Genomic DNA, 18,824 nt, shown 5'->3' on the forward strand with positions numbered 1-18,824 from the left:
AAAGGGACAGAGGACCAGAAAGCATATTTGAACAAATCATAGCTGAGAACTTCCCTAACATAGGGAGGGAAACAGGCATTCAGATCCAGGAGATAGATAGGTCCCCCACTAAAATCAATAAAAACCGTTCAACAACCTGACACTTAATAGTGAAACTTGCAAATTCCAAAGATAAAAAGAAAATCCTTAAAGCAGCAATAGACAAGAGATCCCTAACTTATATGGGGAGAAATATCAGATTAACAGCAGACCTCTCCACAGAGACAGGGCAAGCCAGAAAGGGCTGGCAGGATATATTCAGGGTCCTAAATGAGAAGAACATGCAACCAAGAATACTTTAGCTAGCAAGGCTCTCATTCAGAATAGAAGGAGAGATAAAGAGCTTCCAAGATAGGCAGAAACTGAAAGAATATATGACCACCAAGCCAGCTCTGCAAGAAATATTCAGGAGGACCATGTAAATGAAAGAGGACGACCAAAGAAATAATCCACAAAAAAAAAGGACTGAATAGGTATTATGATGACACTAAATTCGTATCTTTCAATAGTAACTCTAAACGTAAAGGAGCTTAATGATCTCATCAAAAGACGCAGGGTTTCAGATTGGATAAAAAGCAAGACCCAGGGATCCCTGGGTGGCGCAGCGGTTTGGCGCCTGCCTTTGGCCCAGGGCGCGATCCTGAAGACCCGGGATCGAATCCCACGTCAGGCTCCCGGTGCATGGAGCCCGCTTCTCCCTCTGCCTATGTCTCTGCCTCTCTCTCTCTCTCTCTGTATGACTATCATAAATAAATAATAAATAAAAAAAAATTTAAAAAAAAAAAAAAGCAAGACCCACCTATTTGCTGTCTACAAGAGACTCATTTTAGACCTAAGGACACCTACAGCCTGAAAATGAAAGGGGGGAGAGCCATTTACCATTCATATGGTCCTCAAAAGAAAGCAGGGGTAGCAATCCTTATATCAGATAAATTAAAGTTTATCCCAAAGACTGTAGTAAGAGATGAAGAGGGACACTATATCATACTTAAAGGATCTATCCAACAAGAGGACCTAACAATCATGAATATTTATGCTCCTAATGTGGGAGCTGCCAAGTATATCAATCAATTAGTAACCAAAGTAAAGATATACTAGATAATAATACACTAGTAGTAGGAGACTTCAACACGGCGCTTCTGCAAATGACAGATCTTCTAAGCACAACATCTCCAAACAAACAACAGTTTTAAATGATACACTGGACCAGATGGATTTCACAGATATTTACAGAACTTTACATCCAAACACAACTGAATACATTCTTCTCAAGTGCACATAGAACTTTCCACAGAATAGACCACATACTGGGTCACAAATAGGGTCTCAACCGATACCAAAAGGTTGGGATTGTCCCTTGCATATTTTCAGACCATAATGCTTTGAAACTAGAACTAAATCACAAGAAGAATTTTGAAGGAACTCAAGCATGTGGAGGTTAAAGAGCATCCTGCTTAAAAATGAAAGGGTCAACCAGGAAATTAGAGAAGAATTAAAAAGATTCGTGCAAACTAATGAGAATGAAGACAACCCTTCAAAATCTTTGGGATACAGCAAAAGCAGTCCTGAGGGGGAAATACATAGCAATACAAGCATCCCTCAAAATTTGGAAAAAACTCAAATACACAAGCTAACCTCACACCTAAAGGAACTGTAGAAAGAACAGCAAATAAAACCTACACCAAGCAGATGAGAGTTAGTAAAGATTCGAGCAGAACTCAATGAAATAGAGACCAGAAGAACTGTAGAACAGATCAACAAAGCCAGGAGTTGGTTCTTTAAAAGAATTAATAAGATAGATAAACCATTAGCCAGCCTTATTAAAAACAAAAGAGAAAAGACTCAAATTTATAAAATCATGAATGAAAACGGAGAGATCACCACCAACACCAGAAAATGCAAACGATTTTAAAAACATATTATGAGCAGCTATATGCCAATAAATTAGGCAATCTAGAAAAAATGGATGCATTTCTGGAAAACCACAAACTATCGAAACTGGAACAGGAAGAAATAAAAAACCTGAACAGGTCAATAACCAGGGAGGAAATTGAAGCAGTCATCAAAAACCTCCCAAGACACAAAGTCCAGGGCCAATGGCTTCCCGGGGGAATTCTATCAAACGTTAAAAGAAGAACAATACCTATTCTACCAAAGCTCTTCTAAAAGCTAGAAAGATATGGAGTACTTCCAAACTTGTTCTATGAGGACAGCATCACCTTAATTCCAAAGACAGACAAAGATGCCACCATATAGGAGAATTATAGACCAACATCCTGACGAACACAGATGCAAAAATTCTCAATAAGATACTAGCCAATAGGATCCAATAATACATTAAGAAGATTATTCACCATGATCAAGTGGGATTTATCCCTGGGATGCAAGGCTGGTTCAACACTCATAAAACAATCAACGTGATAGATCACATCAACAAGCGAAAAAGCAAGAACCATATGATCCTCTCAATAGATGCAGAGAAAGCATTTGACAAAATACAGCATCCATTCCTGATCACAACTCTTCAGAGTGTAGAGAGAGAGAGAACATTCCTCAGCACCTTAAAAGCCATCTATGAAAAGCCCACAGCAAATATCAAACACTGGGAGCCTTTCCCCTAAGATCAGGAACACAACAGGGATGTCCACTCTCACCACTGCTATTCAACATAGTACTAGAAGTCCTAGCCTCAGCAATCAGACAACGAAAAGAAATAAAAGGCATTCAAATTGGTAAAGAAGAAGTCAAACTCTCCCTCTTTGCTGATGACATGATACCGTATGTAGAAAATTCAAAAGACTCCACCCCAAGATTGCTAGATCTCATACAGCAATTTGGCAGCGTGGCAGGATACAAAATCAATGCACAGAAATCAGTGGCATTTCTATACACTAACAATGAGACTGAAGAAAAAGAAATTAAGGAGTCAATCCCATTTATAATTGCACCCAAAAGCATAAGATACCTAGGAATAAACCTAACCAAAGAGGTAAAGGATCTTTACCCTAAAAACTATAGAACACTTCTGAAAGAAATTGAGGAAGAGATGGAAAGAGATGGAAAAATATTCCATACTCATGGATTGGAAGAATTAATATTGTGAAAACGTCAATGCTACTCAGGGCAATTTACACATTTAATGCAATCCCTATCAAAATACCATGGACTTTCTTCAGAGAGTTGGAACAAATTAACTTAAGGTTTCTGTGGAATCAGAAAAGACCCTAAATAGCCAGGGAATATTAAAAAAGAAAACCAGAGCGGTGGGCATCACAATGCCAGACTTCAGGTTGTACTACAAAGCTGTGGTCATCAAGACAGTGTGGTACTGGCACAAAAACAGACACATAGATCAATGGAACAGAATAGAGAACCCAGAAGTGGACCCTGAACTGTATGGTCAACTAATATTCGATAAAGGAGGACTATCCACTGGAAAAAAGACAGTCTCTTCAATAAATGGTGCTGGAAAATTGGACATCCACATGCAGAAGAATGAAACTAGACCAGTCTCTTACACAAAGATAAACTCAAAATGGATGGAAGATCTAAATGTGAGACAAGAATTCATCAAAATCCTAGAGGAGAACACAGGCAACACCCTTTTTGAACTCGGCCACAGTAACTTCTTGCAAGATACATCAATGAAGGCAAGGGAAACAAAAGCAAAAATGAACTATTGGGATTTCATCAAGATAAAAAGCTTTTGCACAGCAAAGGATACAGTCAACAAAACTAAAAGACAACCTACAGAATGGGAGAAGATATTTGCAAATGACATATCAGATAAAGGACTAGTTTCCAAGATCTATAAAGAACTTACTAAACTCAACAGCAAAGAAACAAACAATCAAATCATGAAATGGGCAAAAAACATGAACAGAAATCTCACAGGGGAAGACATAGACATGGCCAACAAGCACACGAGAAAATGCTCTGCATCACTTGCCATCAGGGAAATACAAATCAAAACCACAATGAGATACCACCTCCCACAAGTGAGAATGGGGAACATTAACAAAGCAGGAAACCACAAATGCTGGAGAGGATGTGGAGAAAGGGGAACCCTCTTGCATTGTTGGTGGGAATGTGAACTGGTGCGGCCACTCTGGAAAACTGTGTGGAGGTTCCTCAAAGAGTAAAAAATAGATCTGCCCTATGACCCAGCAATTGCACTGCTGGGGATTTATCCCAAAGATACAGATGCAGTGAAATGCTGGGACACCTACACTCCAATGTTCACAGCAGGAATGTCCACGGTGGTCAAACTGTGGAAGGAGCCTCAGTGTCCATCGAAAGATGAATGGATAAAGAAGCTGTGGTATATGTATACAATGGAATATTCCTCAGCCATTAGAAACGACAAATACCCACCATTTGCTTTGACATGGATGGACCTGGAGGGTATTATGCTGAGTGAAGTAAGTCAATCGGAGAAGGACAAACATTATATGGTCTCATTCATTTGGGGAATATAAAAAATAGTGAAAAGAAATAAAGGGGAAAGGAGAGAAAATGAGTGGGAAATATGAGAGAGGGTGACAGAACATGAGAGACTCTTGACTTTGGGAAATGAACTAGGGGTGGTGTAAAGGGAGGTGGGTGGGGGGATGGCGTGACTGGGTGACAGGCACTGAGGGGGGCACTTGGTGGGATGAGCACTGGGTGTTATGCTATATGTTGGCAAATTGAACTCCAACAAAAAAAATATATATACCAAAAAATAACTTTACTCTGAAATTGGAGAATGGTAGTCGGCATGACATCATTTTAAGCATACTATAGGCTCTAGAAAAGATTCTAACCTTCTTGTCTACCTATCTCACACCCACTTCACATATCAACCCCACTTGTGACAGTGGAATTTTATTTTATTTTATTTTATTTTTTTTTAAGTTTTATTTTATTTTATTTTTTTTTTATTTTTTTTTTAATTTTTTATTTATTTATGATAGTCACAGAGAGAGAGAGAGAGAGGCAGAGACACAGGCGGAGGGAGAAGCAGGCTCCATGCACCGGGAGCCCGATGTGGGATTCGATCCCGGGTCTCCAGGATCGCGCCCTGGGCCAAAGGCAGGCGCCAAACCGCTGCGCCACCCAGGGATCCCCTGACAGTGGAATTTTAAGAAATAAAAACTATAAATGTAGAAATCCAGGCAGATGTGGGAATGAAATTATGGAAAGCTGCCCTCATACATTCTAAGGTAGGAGCCCCAAAATTAGAGATAACCTATTTTCTGAGTTAATACATAATTTAGTCTCTGTAATTCCTAAAAAATATAATATTAACATAATATACATATGGAATTTCCTCAAGTAATGTCAACTCTTTCATTACATTGATTTCTGTACCCCCTAAAGGAACTACTCCCTTCCTCCTCTGGACCCTACAACACTTAAATTACACCATAACTAGCATTTATCATATCAGTTATACTTGGTTATGTACATGTCTTTTTCCCCAACCAGAAGAAGGAACACTGCTATTGAAGGGACATTGACAAGGTCATGTACAGTTGAGGATGTTGTGCACTGCCCAACTTTGGGGTTTACCATTCACACAACTGTCTCTGTGAATAGGACATATCAAAAATCTCCATAACCTGATGGTCACAAGTGGAGTGGGAATATATACAAAGATAGGGATAAGATATATATTATACATATGTATGTGTGCATATACAGAAGATAGTATTATCCATAAATAATAGATTTGAAAGCACTTGATGAGGTTAATGTATAATAAAAATAAAAAATATTATCTCTATATATCAGCATTTAAGTCATTTTCACACATATTACATCCAATTACATTGAAATATAAAATATGCTTAATTTTAGGCTTCTATATATCCACTATGCAGCTAAAAGATAAAAATGGAGAGCCTATGTTCTTTATTAAGACATCTACTGCCTAAGTAAGATCTTCCCCTTATATTAAAAGCCACTAAAACCAAATGAAAAGTCTTACATCATTAGTAAAGTTTAAAATGCTCAACAGCATGTTGTTTAAAAAGTAGAATATCTAAAACAGCATAAAAATACAATAACATGTAACTAGAAGCTAAAAATAAAACAAGTGCTCTAAGTGATAAAGAAAATCTATTGGAAGGAAGCACATGGGTGAACTGGAAAAGCGTAGAACATATGGGAATCTGGTTTCTCATTAGGTTCTGGTACCAACTAATTGTGTGAACACAAATAAGGATTTCAATCTCCCTCCACCTAAGTACATTAATAATAACAGTAAAATCTGACACTTTTAGAGAACTTTACCATGGAAAAATACTTTCACATATAATCTCTTATGATTCTTCTCTGGAAACTAGTCTTCATACTATGCTCTGAGGAGTAAAAACAATTTTGTTCAATCATAGGGCCCCCTAAAGGAAGCAAGGATAAAGTTGGGAAGGATTTCAGGAGCCCAGCTCCAATCCCACAAAAGCAAATCTATAGTTACCTCTCTGATAGTTTAGTCTTCTGCCTAAGATTTCATTTGGAAAAGTGGTTCTGAGTCTAACAAAAAATGTAGAATTTCTTTCTAGGCTCTATGATTCTCATTTAAAAAAAAAAATCTATTGCTATGCAACCATTTGTAAGATGGTTATATTCAAAACACTTTACAATTATTTTTAGATAAATCTTTACAGAAGTAAAGAAACTTTCTTCTTACCTTTCAATATTGTTTATATTTTTAAAGACATGTACAGATTACTTTCAAAACTAGGGGAAAAAACCTTAAAATAATATTTGTTATGGAAAAAAATTGAGATCTCTTTCTTAAAAGACCAACTGAATTCCCTTAGCCAAGAAAATAAGATGACCATACAATTTTTGCCCAAACTACACACTTTTGATAGTGACAGGGATGCCATTATTTATTAGTCCAAGACAATGGAAGTAAGCTAGACTGTCCCAGACAAAGAGGGACATACTACAGTCAGTCGTCCTATTGACCAAAAAAAAAAAAAAAGTGAATGTGGCCCCATGGGGAAAACAAAAGAAATCCAAATGAAAACAACTGTCAAAAAACAGACGTGTACCCTCAACCAGACTATGTGCCATCATGGTACCACAGAAGGGATGCACAGTATCAGTCTTTTCATCTACAATTTCAGTTTCATTTGGATCCAGATAAGTGGGAAATCTCAAGACAAACATTCATCTCCATCAGAACTTACTTCAGCATGAATGGCTGAGAATTACAGTGAGAGAGTCTAGCTTAATAGAAAGCTTGGGTACTCGGCAGTCCAAACAGGCACTAAACAGAGTACATGATCCTATGATGCTTCTGAGCAGAAAAAACAGTGAGGTGGTGGTGCTACCATGACACCAGCATAGGAGGGAACTGGGTTAATGTAGTTGTGAATCAGACAATGGGATCCTAAAGAATACAGATATTTGTGTTTTGAAAGTCTGCTTTATTATCCTAATTATTATATTTCAATGTGGTATGACTTCTAGAAATTTACTATATAGCTTATAAATTTTTATTTCAACAAATAAGTTGCTTTCTATATAAAATACACCTTTTTCCAGGAAATTAATAACTGCCTCATGTTAAAAAGACATAGCCTACAGATCTTTACTACCTTAAAGGACTAAACAACACAACAAATTACTAATAAAAATACAGTGACAAGGTGTTAGATACTAAATAATTTGGCTAGCCTTTGTCCCTGGTTCCCAGGAGGGAGCCTTTAAACACGGGAATTTCCTGAGTTATTGAATTTTCTTTGTTATTCATTGTGGGTCCCTCAGACTACCTTGCCAGAAAGACCAAGTATGTGATCTGAGGGTCAGGAGATTTAAACCACTTGGTATCAACTGACTTTTTAGGAGGGGAGGGTGGTCGGGGATTGAGTTCAATCACATGGCCAACAATTCAATCAAGCATGCCTCTGTAGGGATCCCTGGGTGGTGCAGCGGTTTGGCCCCTGCCTTTGGCCCAGGGCGCAATCCTGGAGACCCGGGATCGAATCCCACGTCGGGCTCCCGGTGCATGGAGCCTGCTTCTCCCTCTGCCTGTGTCTCTGCCTCTCTCTCTCTCTGTGACTATTATAAATAAATAAAAATTTAGAAAAAAAAAAGCATGCCTCTGTAATGAAACCCAGTGAAAACTTTGGATATTATAGTTCAGATGAGCTTCCTGGTTGAGGATATACACGGACGTGCCTGGAGGATAATGCATTCTGAGGACAGAATATTTATAGTTGGGAACCTCCCAACCATTGCCTTAATGCAACTCTTTTTTTGAGTGACCCAGATTCCTATCTTTTATTATGAAACCATAATCATTAGCATAGCACTTTCCTAAATTCTGAGAGTCATTCTGGTGAATTATGGAAACAGAGAGAGTCACAGAAACTGCTCAATTTCTAGCCAGTTCTTCAGAAGTGCTGGTGGCCTAGAAACTCAGGCACATGGCTGATATCTGAAGTGAAGGAAGTCTTGTGGGGGGACCAAGCCCTTTACCTATGAAGTCTTTAGTACATCTGGGTAGAACTACCAGAACTGCATTACAACCCTAAAGATTTAATCTAGTCTCAAGAAATGTGAATAGCTAGATAATCACCCAACATAATGGGGGGAAAAAATCATACTTTAATTTGAGGTTTTAAAACCTGCATTTTTATTTTATTTATTATTTTTTAACAAAGTTAAAATTATAACTTTTAAGATGTTCTCCTAAAGTAAAACTAACAAGAGTTCTTTAAAGTGAAACAATATCAAGGGAATGTACCTAATGTTAGTAACAAAAGAATGTGTATAATGTTAGCATCTTTCCAGCCTAAGATAATTTAGTGTGCTATTCCCCAAACACAAAAATACCACAGCTGAGTCTCTGCAATTTGAGGTTGACCTTCCATTCAGACCCTCCCTCCCATCACCACACTGTAAACGCCATTCATTTGATAGCTAGCCAGTATTGGAAATTCCATCTCTAATAGAGGAGCCTTATATAGTTGACAGTCTTATTTAGAAACTTTATCAATGGTCTTAGTTTATTGGCACTCTGCAGTCACCAATTATATTAAGTGATAAAAAGTCATGATTTAGCCAAGCTGTCAACAATTTTCATTGCTCTTTGATATTTTAATTTCAATAGCTAAAGAACAACAAAGTTAATCAAGAACAAAGTTCTTTGGGTTGGAATTCTGCTAAAAAAAATCCTCCTTCCATTTTCAATTTATGAAATGTGTCCTTTTTATTAATGTGTTAATGTTCTAGCAGACAAGAGAGGTCATTTGAAAACAACTGAACATGAATTAACACACAGGATTCCCTGCCCAGTGTCAATAGGGTTTTAAGAAATTTAAAAACAAAAGCAACCAACCAGTCTACCACTGCAAACCCAGGTCATTCCTAGTATTTCCACTGACAAATGCAAAGCAAATTTGAGGGATTTTTTAAAATATACCTCAATGAGATAATAGGATAAAATCTTCAACGGGCTAACCTAACCCTAAGATTTATTCCTGCAATTGCTAATGGGAGCCATTGTGGAATGTTAAGTCAAGGAACAACAAGATAAACTGGCAATATCCAAAATGGAGATTGGAAGAGGAATGAAGGCAAGGTCGGAAGAGAATTAGACTCGGACCAGTTGGGGCTCTTTCCAGGATAATTCCCTGGTGTGGATCATGAGGACAAGAATTATGTAGAGGTGGACAGGGAGAACAAAAATGAAGAAGGGGATGTGAAAAGTATTTCTTTAGCAACGTTAACAGCCCTTGATTCAAGAGAAACCCATTAAAGATGACCAGATGACCAGCGTGTCTATTCTAAAGCTTAGAATAGTGAAATGCACATAGGAAAACAGGTAGTAGGGAGAGAAAGGCGGTTTGGATAGAGGAATAAATAATACTCCTTTAAGTTTGGGATTTTACATGTTCACAAGCTTTGCCAGATATTTTAAACAGTACTGAGGCTTTTAACACCCTATATAAGCTTTTTATTTCTCCACAATTTAAGATTATACAGTATAATTTAACTAGGGAGAGATTCTACTACAGGTGAATAATGGAAGGTGTATGTAGGGATTTATCATGGCTGGGAAGGTACAGATGAAGTCTATGGGCACGCACAGAAAAGTAAAGAGAGCTGAGCCGCCAACGTTGATCACAAACTTGACTTAATGAGCGATACCAAAGAGCCAGTACCTGAAACATCAGTGGGGTGGTGGCAGAAGAAAAATTCAGACTCTTGATCATGTGACTTTCAGAATTGTACTTTGACATAAACCCTTTGATAATGACTGTCTTGGCTGTTCCTTGTTCTCCAATTAACAGCACAGCCTAAAATAGAAGTTGAGAAACAAATCCAAGGAATGCAATAATATGATTATCAGCTAAATTGTGTGCCTCTCCCCGCCAACGCCAACAAAAATTCACATTTTGAAGCCCCAACCCCTAGTACCTCAGAAAGTGATTGTATTTGCAGACAGGATCTTTAAAGAGATGATGAGGTTAAAATGAGGCCATTTGGGTGGGCCACCTGCAAGCCAATGATAGAGGCCACAGAAGGAACTAAGCCAGCACTTTAATCTTGGACTCTAAGCCTCCAGAACTGGTGGGAAAGAAATGTCTGTTATCTAAGCCAGTCACTCTGTGGTGATTTATTATGGCAGCCCCAGCAAACTAACACAATCATAAGAAGAGAAGGATTCTCTTTGAAAAAACAAGTCAAAATTCACTTTCTCTCCACTAATGGGAAAGAAATAATTACTTGATTATGAATCTGGAATATTCAACTCTGACACTGTTACTGTAATAATAAAAAGAAGTATACTAATGTGGGTGATACTTTCATTTGTTCTAAACAGCAACCCAAGACATTCTAGGATAAACACAAGGTACCTTGTGTTCAAGTGACATTTTAAAATATGTTACTGTTAATACAAGTCAAAGAGCCACACCTTGCTCTGTTTAGCGATGGTTTTAATTAGAAAGTCAGTCCTCACGTTCTCAACATTTGGCACCAGGATGGAGCTGTATTCTGGGGTGACGTCAGATGGATACATATATTCCTCAATACATGTGTTCCAGTGTGTCCATTTACCTGAGGTGAACAGAAAACATTTACATCTTCATATGCCTATGAATAATCTAATTCCTAACTAGAACAAGCAGACGCTCTTGACATCTCATGAAGGCCTCCTTCAAAAACTCCCCATAAAATGCAGACCAGTAGACCGATAGATGCAAGTAGTATTTAATTATGTGTTAGCTGAGTCAAAATTTCCCAAGGAACAATTGCAAAGTGATATTACTAGTGAATATTAAGAAGTATCTTGAAATTTTCTTTTTAAATATGTCAGTTTTCAACAATGTCTGTGTAAAAATTAAGAATACAGTGATAGTAGTATCTAACTAAAACCATTTAAAATATCTAATCTCACAGCTTTTCATTACACACTTCCTTGATTATAAACCAAAAATAAAAGATATATAAATATTGTGTATATACATATATGTATATATATGCCTTGTATGTATGTACTTTATGTATGTACAACTAAATAAATTGAGGTATATATAGCTAGATATAAGTGTATAGATAAAATATTTGGTAAAAATATACTTCACACTTTGTAATTTTTATGTAAATTGCTGATTATATTATATAAATGACTGAAACAGATCCTTTGGGAGATTTTTCTCTAATCTTTTTAAGATTGATTTATCTATTTTAGAAAGAGAGCATGAGTGGGGGGGTGGTCCAGGAAGAGAGAGAGGGAGAGAATCCTCAAGTAGACTTTCCACTAAGCGTGGAGGCCAATTCAGGGCTCTGTCACAGGACCCTGAGATCATGACTTGAGCTAAAATCAAGAGTCAGACACTAAACCAACTGAGCCGCCCAGGGCACCCTCCAGTTTGTTTTTAATTCATTAAAAGTTCAGGAAACAATATACCTAACAAGGGGAAGATACGCATTCAGATCACAAATGAAATAAAATTTCAAAACAGAAACAATTAGGTTTCTTCACACATGAAAATATCCATTTTAATTTTAGAGCCAAGTGTTTTAACTACCATTCAGAAAAATAAAATTTATTTAAATATTAGCCAGTGAAAAAAACTGTTCCCATCTGTTGTGTATGGATGGCAGCAAGGCTCCTCACCAGTGGATGTGACATAATAGTCAAACATGGTGTCCTCGGGCCCCTCTAGAGGCGGCAAATCCAAGGTCAGTGCTTGCTGAGCACGTAGCCACTGGTCCACCCAACGCCGGCCCTCCAGTTCCAGCAGGGCACCAATGCTCCACATCAGGGAGAAGATATACAGTCTCTCCAGGTGCTCTGCTGTGACCTCCACACCTTGCTCCTAGCACAAAAGAAACTTTTTGTCTTAATACTGGATTCTCGAACTGACATTTTACTTTGAGGTTTCAATGAAAATAACAAAGATGTAAAAGGCACAATACTTTTCCCCAGGACAAGAACAAGGGAAAAATGAAAGAAACTGGGAACAAATACAGTATTGATCTCAAGAAATATCAGGCAGGTCTCCAAAATAAATCTGGATGCTTATTGGATGACTGTGAACTTGCCACTAAATTACAAACCCAAGGCTTACCTGGTGAAAAAGGAATGAAAAAAAAATGCAAAAGATGCAGGTGCACATTTGAAAAATCCTCCCTCCACCTACAGGTCTAACAAAACCAATTTCAAATATTGTACTTTCTGCCCAACATAGCTCTGTTAAGAAAGAAACTTCTAGAAAGTTTTTGAGCAATTTACCTTTGGAGGGATCAGCCCTTGAAGCATGTTAATGCTCTGCATGATTACAAAAGCCTCAAGCATCTCCATCTTGTATTCTAAGTTCTGGATACTGAAGCGATACAGATCGGGAAAAGACTTGCTGTAGAGCTGACGAAGAATTTCAGCTTCTTGAGGCGAGCGTTTCTTAAGGAAACCCTGTTCATTTACAGATTAATCCATTAATAAATTTATTGGCACACCAGGAGAATGGCCATTTTTGAACAATTTTTTAAAATATTTTTAATGATAATACTGCACATAGGATTGCCAGGCCTTGCCAATGAAAGCTAATGCTTTCATGCATTAATTCATATAATGCTCAAAATAACACTGTGAAGTAGAAGTTATTATTATCCACCTTTATAGATGGAAAACTAAGGTCCAAATCGTTGAAGTAATATATCCAGGATCCTACAGCTGGTGGGTGCCAAGGCCAGAATTCAAACCCACACATTCTGTTACCACCCTACACATGTGCTCAGGTCTTGAAGTTAATATAAAGAAAAAGTCTTTGGCTGTTAATTAAAATATACTAGAGCTACCCTACAATCAAGCAATTGCACTACTAGGTATTTACCCCAAAGATACAAATGTAGTGATCTGAAGGGGCACTGGCCCCGCAATGTTTATGGCAGCAACATCCACAACAGCCAAACTATGGAAGAGCCCAGATGTCTACCAACAGATGAATGGATAAAGAAGATGTGGTATATAAACAACAGGGTTCTACTCAGCCATCAAAAAAAAAAGATATCTTGCCATTTGCAACGTTGTGGATGGAATTAGAGGATCTTACGCTAAGCAAAATAACTCAATCAGAGAAAGACAACTATCATGATCTCATTCATATGTGGAGTTTAAGAAACAAAACAGGATCATAGAGGAAGCAGGAAAAAAATAAAACAAAACAAAATCGAGAGGGAAAAAAACCATAAAAGGCTCTTTTAAAAAAAAAAAAAGATTTATTTATTGGTTCATGAGAGACAGAGAGAAAGGCAGAGGCAGAGGCAGGCTCCATGCAGGGAGCCTGAAGCGGGACTCAATTCCAGACCCCGAGATCATGCCCTGAGCCAAAGGCAGACGCTCAACATCTGAGCCACCCAGGCATCCCTATAAAAGATTCTTAATCATAGGAAACAAACTGAGAGTCACGGGAGGGGATGTGGGTGGGGGGATGGGGTAACGGGGTGATGAGCATTAAGGAAGGCACATGATGTAATGAGCACCAGGTGTTATATAAGACTGATGAATCACTGAACTCTACTTCTGAAACCAATAATACGTTATATGTTAATTGAGTTTAAATAAAATAAAAATTAATTAAAACACCTAAGTAAATAAATAAATAAAACATACTAGAAGAAAATGAGGAGGCATATATAGAGAAATAACTCAAGAAAGCAAAATAAAAGATGAACAAAGGAAACCCATACCCACATTGTTTTAAATGGGAAACAAAGATTTTCAAGTTAGTTGTTTCCTTTTACTTCTTCTAATTTAATTAACAACCAGTGAATAAAAATATCAAAGAATGTTCCAGAAAATGGAAAATTTAGTCATTTGGGGAACTCACTATTAGAAAAAGGCATGTGATCTCTAACAAAATACCACGTAACGCACAATATACTCCAAAGCTGAAGCAAGTTCCCTTGGCCTCAAGAGGTCAGCTCATTCTTAGACTGAACAGAAGCAATAAAATGTTGATTCCAAATTATTCATCAATTCCTGAATTTATCAGGCTGCCATAGCAATAAAAACAGAACATAGCACTTCCAAGTTGATGGAACCAAAAAGAACGTCATACACAGGGCCAAGTCATCAGCTTGGCTCCTAGGAGCTGATAATTTCCCATGAACCCAGCTTTTCCACCCATCTGTTCTAATAACTCCAGAGAGCTTCCTTGCACTGCTCTCAATACTTCCAGTCTGATTCTTTGTGAGTCCTGCTTCTTGCTAACCATTCATAAGAAGAAACTGCATTATTTAAAAGCATATTTAAAAATTAGGTAGGAGGTGCCTGGGTGGCTTAGTCAGTGGAGTGTCTGACCGTTAGCTCAGGTCTTGATCTCAGGGACATGAATTCAAGCCCTGTATTTGGCTCCACGCTGGGTATGGAGCCTACTTAAAAATAAAATAAATAAAATAAAATAAAATAAAAATAAAAAAATAAAATAAAAACCTTAGTAGTAATACAGCATTAATGTAAGAACCTTATTCAGTCTCAACAGAGAACATAATAGAAGCTTCTTTCACAAATAGTAAAGTTTAAATAATCATTAGCTAGTCATGTAAAAGTATTTTTAAAAAGCCTTTGTGAATGTGAAGTATTTGAGGAAAATCACATAAATACTTTTTTACTTGGAGCTTGTCACTGATTCTGTGATTACCAAATCTGAATCTATTGTGATGCTTTTAAAAACAAAAACCAACTCCTGAACCACACCCTACCCAGAGATTCTACTTTGGTAGGATTGGGGTATGACCCAATCATCTGTATTTTAAAGAACTATCATTGATGATTATTACACAGCCAGAGTTCAGACCCCTTGCTCTGTATTCTCCTTAATGGATGGATAATTTGATTATGAAATCTGAAATCTTTAGAAGCATGTTTAGTGACATACCCATTTATATGTAAGTATAATTTTGCTATATAATCCTCTCTTTTTTCATATGTTCACACTTTACCAAACTTAAACCCTTTTGCAACCCAGATTTCTGTAAGTTCTGAGAAGATATTATTAAAAGTTAGGGTATATTTTCATAGACAAAAAGAAGCACAAAAACTTAATGACAATATAAACATCTACTTAATTTAAATTATGATTTTATAAGTTTTCAATCAAAATCATCTCCAAAAAAAATTATGTAAATAAAATAGTAAATTTGTTCAACTATGTAAAAAAAGATTTCACAGATGGCTTATCTAATAAGCATTTTGCCTTATATTATAGCATTTATTTAGTAAAATATCTAAGTATACAAATTAACTATAATCTGATTATAATCAATACACCCTTGAATGTACTGGTGGTAAGAAAATAATATACCTTTTCATGAATTGGAAATATTATCTGAAATATTATTTCTAAGAACAAATGTAAGACAAATACTATGACTACTGAATCTCATAAAAATTCCTTATATGTAATTTTTCGCCTATGTGCAATTTTAATAAATTGTTCCCTTCAAGCTAATATTCTACGATGATTGTTCCCAAACTTTATGTGAATGAGTATCTTTTAAAAATGTCATGAATTCCCAAAGTGATAAAATTAAATTTTACTTATTCACAGTCTGATGGAATTATTGATTCAGCTAGGACTGGCAATTACTCCGCAACACACAGTGGAAATCACAGTTCTAAAGAGATGAGAAGAGCCCTGAAGAAATCTGAAAGAAAGCTAAAGAAGGCTGTAAGGGACAATCAGGGCTTTAACATCAAAGAACAAGCAAGAAACAGCCATAAACATTAGCAATGAAATGCAATTACATGACAGGTCTGCAGAAAAATCAGCATGTGCTCTACAGGAATGCTAAAGATCTGTTTTCCTCTTTCAGTGTACAAAACAAAGACCCCACTCATACCTCTAGAATAGGACTCCAATCTAGGATAGAAGAACTCATGAAAACCATTCCATTTCTTGAGACAGTAGCGGGTGAAGCATTGTCAATGTTATGGGGTTCAAAAATGATCTTGCAGTTCGGAGCCATGGGAATCCGATCACCATTGGCAAGGGTTAGAGTTTTATTATCATCCAAAACAGAATTCAGATTTTCAATCCAGATGGCGTCTACTGGACCATCAAGAACTATCCAGATATGCTCCCCTAGAATATCCCACCAAAGGTGGGGGGAAAACATACATATACGTATATACATATACACATAACTACTATACTTGAAGAAGTATTATAATGATGTAATTTTCATTAATTTTAAATAAAACTCTGATAGAAATTATTATCTTATATTATCATATAGAACTTTTCTAGTTCTTCATATACCAGTTTTTTAAAGCACATAATCAAAGCAATAAGTCATTTGCTCATTGAACAAATATTCTTTGAGCACCTTCTAAGTATAAGCACTGTTCTAGGGTCTGGGGATATTGAGGTAAATAAGACAATGTCCTGCCTTCACAGAGCTTACCTTCTAAGTGGTAGAAATGATAAACCAATAAGCAAAGAAATATGTTAGATAAGAAAAATTAAGTAGGATAAGAGGATGGTGCATTGTTTTAGGTGAAGTAATCAAATTTCAGGAGAATGATGTAAAGATCTAGAGGTAGAATCTTCCAGGCAGTAAGAATAGCAAGTGCAAAGTTCTCAAAGTGAGTATAAGCACAGGGTGCTTCAGAAAGAGTAAGAAGTTGAACCTAGTAAGCAAGAAGAGGAGAAGAAGAAGAGAAATGTGAGTACAGTCAGAAAGACAAGCAGAACCATAGAATGGACTGGCTTGCACATGTTACATTTGAGATGTCTCACAGACATCCCACAGTGTTGTTGAGCTAGAGATTTAAGGGAGAGGTCAGGGTTGAACATTAAAATGTAGAAGCCATCAGCTTAGAGATGGCATTTAAAACTATGGACTGGAGATGTTTCTTCTAGATAGGAAAAGTAGGCAGAAACAGGAGGTCTGAGGACAGAGCCACTTAATGCTCAGACTTCTGGTAGTTGTCTTTGCTGGCTCCTCCCTCTGGGAGACCCCTCATCAGGAGGCAGAAGTAGAAGGAGAGCCAGCAGGTAAAGTTTCCCAGAAGTCAAGTGATGGAAGAGTATCAAGGAGAGTGATCAATGGTGCCAGATACTACCAGAGCCCAACTAGCCTGAGAACTGACCATTTATATCTGATGTGCCAGAGGTCATGACTGTCCTTTAAAAGAGCAGTTTTGGGAGGACAATTGGGGACAAAAGCTGATGGAGGTTGCTTCAGAGATATGGAAGTAAAGAAAGTGACAAACATCAACAGAATACCATCAACGGGAATGCCATCATCAATTTAGGTATTTGGTTTAATAGTTCCTTTTAACTTCTTAACCTCTAGTTTCTCTTTATTGACACTATGACCAAGTTTGTAACTCTAATTTTTATTTATTGTGCAATGCCTGTAATATATTCTATGTCAAATAAACTGCTTTGAAAATCTTAATTATGCTCATTTGACTTGAATTTAAGTAAAATGATGCCAGAGTCACTTAGAAAAGGCCTATTGCCTTCTTTAAGGAGGGGAAATAAACCACCTCTCTGAGCTCCTATTCTTGGGAGCATTGGACACTGGATTTGTGCTGACACGGGATTACTGAAACAAGTCAGACACAAATTTTATTTATTTCCACTAAAACAACAATTTCTAACATGAGCACACTTTAGAAATTCTATGTTTTCGTGTCTCTTTTGACAACCGATGTTAGGTTGATGAGCTCCATTCCCTAAATGAGAACTTGGGTGGCAACGCCTTAAACATTTTTCAGTAGAAAGTGTTCCAAAGCAGAGACTCCTAAAGAAATACCCCAATATCTTGTCCTCCCATATCCTACTTTCTCTCTGCAAGTGCATTCACTCACTCATTCAGGAGTGAGAAAATATGGGAAGAAAGTTAATATCACCTTTTCCATCTGAGCTTATATTCTAAGAACATTGGGTTCAATTTCCAGACTCCGTAAGTAAGAGAGTATTCAGAGTGAACTGCTAGCCATTAACACGTTTGTTCATAGGACGACCAAACACCAGTGTACATCTACACAGAATAACTTGTTAGTTCAATAAAGACTTCATTTTTGATATATGTGATTTTCTCCCCAAAGAAGCCTATTTCCTCCTGTGATTTTTATAGGCAAATCAGTTTTCTAAAAATAGGCTGCACTTAAATAAAAGTAACATTTTTAAAAGATTCAGTGAAATAGTTATAGTAAAATCCATTTATTCAACAGTATCAATTTTCCTTAACAGCTTTTTCTTTCTATTTTTTTCTAAGATATCACAGGCATACAGAAATATTTACTCAAAAGGAAAATAATTTCT

General features: G+C 37.0%; 1 protein-coding gene across 1 annotated transcript in view; it reads right to left on the reverse strand.

Annotated features, from left to right (window-relative positions):
* The window catches only part of DNAH5 (dynein axonemal heavy chain 5), a 213,886-nt gene that overhangs the window by 100,976 nt on the left and 94,086 nt on the right, over positions 1-18,824 (reverse strand). The window contains exons 43-47 of the mRNA XM_041731659.1: positions 16,390-16,631; positions 12,782-12,958; positions 12,164-12,365; positions 10,958-11,100; positions 10,203-10,337 (exon numbers count right to left, since the gene is read on the reverse strand). Of these exons, the coding sequence (XP_041587593.1) occupies positions 10,203-10,337; positions 10,958-11,100; positions 12,164-12,365; positions 12,782-12,958; positions 16,390-16,631 (899 nt within the window). The remainder of the gene's footprint in view (positions 1-10,202; positions 10,338-10,957; positions 11,101-12,163; positions 12,366-12,781; positions 12,959-16,389; positions 16,632-18,824) is intronic.

Source organism: Vulpes lagopus, chromosome 17 (assembly GCF_018345385.1).
Source record: "Vulpes lagopus strain Blue_001 chromosome 17, ASM1834538v1, whole genome shotgun sequence".
Taxonomy (NCBI): Eukaryota; Metazoa; Chordata; class Mammalia; order Carnivora; family Canidae; genus Vulpes; species Vulpes lagopus.